Source organism: Eulemur rufifrons, chromosome 16, assembly GCF_041146395.1.
Source record: "Eulemur rufifrons isolate Redbay chromosome 16, OSU_ERuf_1, whole genome shotgun sequence".
Lineage (NCBI taxonomy): Eukaryota > Metazoa > Chordata > Mammalia > Primates > Lemuridae > Eulemur > Eulemur rufifrons.
Window position 1 is genome coordinate 20,540,357 of NC_090998.1, and position 6,000 is coordinate 20,546,356.

At 48.6% G+C, this 6,000-nt stretch overlaps 1 protein-coding gene across 1 annotated transcript in view; it reads right to left on the reverse strand.

Moving 5' to 3' along the window:
* ST8SIA1 (ST8 alpha-N-acetyl-neuraminide alpha-2,8-sialyltransferase 1) overlaps positions 1–2,122 on the reverse strand; it is a 151,203-nt gene extending 149,081 nt beyond the window's left edge. The window contains exon 1 of the mRNA XM_069491128.1: positions 1,887–2,122. Within this exon, the coding sequence (XP_069347229.1) occupies positions 1,887–2,122 (236 nt within the window). The remainder of the gene's footprint in view (positions 1–1,886) is intronic.
* Between the last annotated feature and the right edge of the window lie 3,878 nt (positions 2,123–6,000).

Below are 6,000 nucleotides of genomic sequence, written 5' to 3' on the forward strand. Positions count from 1 at the left end.
CAAACTGTTTTCAATGAGCAGTGATGCCTCTTAAAACAGTTTCACACACACGAACTTTGAAAGATGTGTGTTTGGGCAGTTTTTATAGTGTATGGATTTTCATAAGTAATTCTCTGCAAATAGAGACCAGACCAAATGACAGCCAAACACACTGAAGATTACTCCAAGCTACAGAGAGTGAGGAGCAAATGTGTCTCAGAAACTATCAGCCTGCATTTCTCGGTATATGAAGCATTTTCCACTTGATGTGTCCTCTAAAAGGAAATCTATTCTCTAACAGAGCTTCATTATTCCCCCTCTTATATAAAAAAATGGACTCTTTCATTGCAAACCAATGGAAAGTTCTTAACTTATTTCCTTGTATTACTTGAAATGAAAGTGCTTTCTGTCTTTAGAGAAAAGAATTGCTGGATGCTATGGCTTTTGCCTGCTTTTGAGTCCAAAAATCAATACTGTGAAGCAAAGGGAAAATTAACCCTTATACGCTTTTAAGAGGAGTGGGGTTATTTTTAAACATAATGATAGCAGAGTTCTAAAAAGAGAGAAGAAAAGCATTGCCTCCCAGGGAGAATTCAGCTACCTTCATCTGAAAGAATTAGCTGTATTATCTTTTTGACCTTTCCGGGAGCAGGCTTGAGAAGGGGAGGGAAACCCTATGTTTTAAAAAGTTTTTTAAAATGTACATATGCTTCTGAACATTTGCAAATGACTGCTGTGAGAAATATTGAAGTTGGAACTCACCTGCCCATACCCTGATTAGAAAGATCCTCTGCAGAGCAGAGGAAAACATTCCCCGCCCAGACCACACAATCACAGGAAGAGCCAACCGCAGCATCTTCGGCCCCAGAGACTAAAGGTGAAAGGGGCATCTCACAGCGGTGGAAGCACGGGTACACCCTCGACACGCCTAGGGAGACGGAGAGGAAGGAAGCACCTCTGCCTTCCCCCCAATCTTCACTGCACAACCCCCTGCTGCCAGGAACTTATTTTTAGACATTTGATCTAAAATTCCCAGAAAGGAAGGGAAAATACCACCTCTGAGTGATTCTCAGAGTTCTGATTTCCAACCTGGCTTTGGTTTTTTGTTTGTTTTCTGATTCCAAATCCCTACCTAAAGTACATCTCCCATCTTCCAGAGGCATCCATATAGCCTATGTCAAGAAAAAGAGCTGGGAGCTTTGGAGCTTTAAGTGATGAAAATTCCAGCACCCACACGTCAAAGGTAATGACCTTGGGCAAGTAACTCACCCTTCTAAAGAATCAGTTTGTGGTGCATAAAATGAAGAGATTATATTGGGAAGTGTTGATATTTCAACCTAAAATTGCACAGTCAGTAAGAGCTCTGTGTTTGCGGTGGGCACACCGCACAAAGCCGCAGGATCCGTTCGTGTTTTCACTGCCCGAGACTTGCCCATCACTCCCACACTGGTGATTTATGTTAGCAACTGCTCATCTAACCTAGGAAAGACGGTGCTTTCCTGCTTCTGGTTCTCCATCGCTTCAGATGTCTGCAGAGCCCAAGAAATAAATTCTCATTCAGTGCAAGGCACTAAAGTTATCCTGGGTTCTCCTTCCCATTGATTATCAGCAAATTGTTAAATATACCACAGGGTTGGGAAGAAAAGTGTACAATCTCTCCTTGCGCAAAGCAGGTGTCTGCACATCTCTTGGGGTAAGGGATGGGAAGGGACCCTGACTAAGGTCTCCGGGTTGGGAATGGCACAAAAGGGGGGACAGGACAAGAAAGACTAGATAGATGAAAGGGATGCCTCTGACAGACGGTGCGAGGCGGTCCTCGGTGCGAGGCGGTCCTCGCCGGTGACCCTGTCCTCGGCTCACTGGGAGGAAAGGACGCTAGAGCGGAGGAGCCGCGAGGGCAGGAGTACCTGAACAATCTGGCCGCTGTCTGGTTCCTCCTCCACGCGGTGCCCTGTTGCAGCACGCCCTGCACGATCTCCTTCTCGTTGGGCAGCCGGTAGACAGGGAAAATGTAGAGCCAACACAGGACCACGACACAGAGGGCACTGGCACCCACGGGCAGGCGGGTCCGCGGGAACTTCCACGCCAGTACGGCCATGGCCCCCCTGGATGTGTGTCGCCGGGCCCGCCCGCAGGGGGTCATCACAATCCCGGCGTCCCGGGGGCGGGGGCCGGAGGAGCCTCAGCACAAAGCTAGGCGAAGTGGCAGCAGAAGGTCCCCCCACCGCCAGCCCTCCATGCACAAGACACCTTTGGCTTTCTTGCTTGCACACGCACGCACGCTTCTTCGGCCCCCACGGCCCCAAAGGTCAGCGCAAGGATGTTTTAAAATGCAACTTTTTGAAGGATTTCTTTCTAGGGGAAGTGGTCGGGACGCAAGTCATGAGCTATGGCCATGGTCGCTTCCCCTGCAGAAGGCGGGCGCTGGGGTCTCCGAAGGAGCAGAGAGCGGCAGTGGCGAGTCGCTCCCGCCGGTTCTGCAGCATCACGGTCGCTCTCAGCGAGGGTCCGGTAAAAGGCTGGGCTCCCTCCCAGACATTTGGCCCGCGGCGTCCCCTTCCGAGCGACTCTCCGTCGCCCTTCGCCGCCTCCCGCGCCGCTGCGCCGCCGGGCACCCCCCCAGGCGCGCTCTCCGCGCCGCACCAAGTCCTTGGAAATTTCCACGGCGGCCCAGGACCGCTATCCTGCCCCGCGCTCTCCCGCCTCGCCCGCCAGGACCCTCTCTCCCCACCCCTCCCGGAGAAGAAAAGAACTCGCTCTCATCAGTTCATTCAGCGGCGCGCCGCAGCCTTCCGCTGCGCCCCGGACTTCGCAGACACGCGCGCGGGGATTGGTGGAAATCAAGGTCTCCCCTCCCTCCCCCACCCGCAAAATTGCCTCCTTCGACCCGTGCAGAGCCGCGACGCTCGCCCAGAGCGCGCGCCCCGCTCTCCTGCCCTCGTTCTCCGGGGATAAAGGCAGACAATACAGAACAACAGCCCCCGCCCCGAGATGTAAATACATAAATCACAGAGTGTGGCAGAGACCGGCTGATATTCCGACCCTCCGACACGCAGCCGGCGTGCCCTGGCTGTCACCCTGCCCCCGTCACCCTCATATTTCCTAAACTGGGTGGTTGTTAAACCGCAGCGAGAAGCGAGGAGGCCGGCGGAGATTTATTTCTTTCTGGGCCCCCGCCCCTCCCCATCCCCATCCCCATCCCCATTAGCCGGTCCCGGAGCCGCGGCTCCAGCCGACTCTCGTGTGCGCGCGCGTACACACACACACACACACACACACACCGCGACGCTCACGGGCGCAAGCGAGCGCGCGCACGAGGAGGTGCGTGCACACCGGGTCCTCCGCCTCGCCTCCGCCCTGCAGGGAAAGGCACTGCTGCATCCAGATGTGCAGGCAGCTGGTGCCCAAGCACGCAGACCTCAGGATGTGACAATGCTTTAGAAGCGCGCTCTCCTCCTCCGCGGTTTAGATTAAAAGACCGTTAGTTCCTAAAAGTCCTTCTCGCTCCACCGATAAGCTTATCGCAACCCTGACCTTGGAAAAGCGCCACCCGCCTGGACCCGCCGAGCCCAGGGAGCCACTGTTAGCCATTTCTGCTCGCCTGGGCTGCCGACGCATAACTCGGGTACCTCCTAGCGGTGGCCCATTCTATTTGCTTAAGCATCTCGTCAAGCATAAAGTGTGCAAGGACAAAGAGGAAAGCCGGCAGCCTACTAACCTGGTCAGCTTAGTCATCACGAAACCAGAATCTAAAGGCCATAATCCATTTACTCAACTGCCCAAGCTGTCGTGCCCAGAATAGCCTACACTGACTGCTAGGTGGCCTGGTATCTTTTTCTAGCACCTTTCTCCAATAACAGATGAAACTTGACAAGTTGATGCAAAGTTATTTACCAAAAACGAAGTACTATCCCAGATAACTACCGTTGTGTCATTCTCACAACGCTACTGTGCACTTTTAGTTGAATAACCTACTGCCCTCCACTGGCGGGCTTGCCCCAGAAACAGCTCTCCTACTTGGGTAAATCAGGAGAGACAGGGAAATCCCTGAAATCCCAAAGTTACATCTTGCCACAGTGGAGCTTAATGGAGATTCTTCAAAATGAAGATCACCTTAAGTCCTGCAAAGTAACCAGCCAACCCTCTTCTGTCCTAGAAAGGAGGAAGGAAGGAGGGGCTTTTCCTATAGTTGCCAGGGCTGTGGATAAATCATCTGCCACCCTTAATTTTATAATTTAAATAAAACACAAACCATCCCAATTTCTCTTTTCTTCCACAAGCCCAAGGGATACTTGTAGAGTAAATAACAAATAAATAAACTAATGAAAATAAGGCATATTGCAGTTATGAAGGGATCGTGTAAATGTTTCCCCATTTAATATCATAAAATGCATTAACGTCATGCCTTATAGCAAAAGACTTCTGTGATGCAATGTGCTGTTTTCCTTTCTTCTGCAAGCTAAGAATTCTACCTTTGTGGACTCTTGCTCCACCTCACAACCCAGCCTTATTCCCTGATTTTCTTTAGCATGAACACCAAATCTAATCAGGCCATTCCCCTCACCCTTCTCAGTCCCACAAGGATCATTTCTGTCACCGTGTTGCCATCTGCATTTTATGTGTATGATATGTGTTTTTTCTCTTTCTCTGTGCAAATCCAATGCATCATTCAAGACCAAGCCGCATCGCTAGAAATTTCTCACTCAATAATGTGTTCCCAGACCACCTAAAACACAGGCTTCATGGGGCAGGAACTCAATAAATATTTGTGGTTTCTGCTCCTATTCCCTTTGACCTCCTGCTCTGAATGCCGTAGTATTTGCTGGCCCTGACAGATGATTAAAGACTTAGACGTGTTGTGTTGTGTTGCTAGCATTTTTCATATGTAACTTTGTCTCGCCAACTATGCAGGGAGAGTATTTGGTCTCATACATCAAATGAAAAGTCTGTGCTTTTGATGGAATTAGGACTCCACGTGGCATGCCTACATGTCTAGGAGAAGAGCAAGAACAATATTTCATATTTTCTTCATGTTCCTCCAGGTACCAACCCAGGCTTGAGCACATACATACTCAACAAATAATTGTTGCTTGATTTTGTAATGAGAGCCTCAAATTTATTCAGGCTATTGCTAAGGCAGCACTGTTTAAGGAAAAAATGAACCCCCAAGTTTTAATATTTTAAATAAAATATTTTACCTGATATTTAGCCATCTTATTTGTATGGCTTACAGCAGGTAGCTTAGGTATTCTTTTATACTTCTGCATCTGAGTATGCTTAGAGGACAGAAATAGGATTTGCTTAGGGACAACAACTCTTAAAACCCTAGAAATGTTTATTAGAAAAATATAAAGGCAGGAATCAGGTGGAATGAGACCCAGCTTTAGTGTCAGGCTAGCCTGGCTCAAAAAATTCATCTCTGTCACTTTCTTGTTATGTGTCTTACTGTGTTACATAAACTCTGAGCTGTGTTTTTCTCATCTGTAGAATAATAATATTCACTTTGTTATTATGGAACATACAACTAAATGAAAATCAGCAGTAATGTATGACTCTATTTTATTGGTGTCCCCAGTCTTCTTTTAGAAGAACAATGTGAGAGCGGAGGGAAGAATATTCTAACATATTTAGTCCTAACGACCAAGACTACAACAATGGTATAAATGCCTCCTCGACAAGTATTATATTGTAACCAACTTGTCTATCATAGACCATTCACCAACTCATAAGAGGGCTGACAGGCACGAAAGACTTTTCTCTCAGTGAGCAGCCATTCCTTGTCTTGGCAAGTAACCTATGAAACCAGTAAACATGATGTGCAAAGTAACTTGATACGATAAACTTGATGCAAGCTTTTGTGACATCAGAGTCCTAGTGGGAGCCAGTATAAGAGAGAGAACCACTGCAGAATTGAAGCAATGGAGAAGAGAGGAAAGCAACACCTCTCATTGAGAAGTAGGGAGAGACCAAGAGGGAAAAAGAAGATTGGAGTGAATGGGACACAAGCTTGGCGCTAATGTG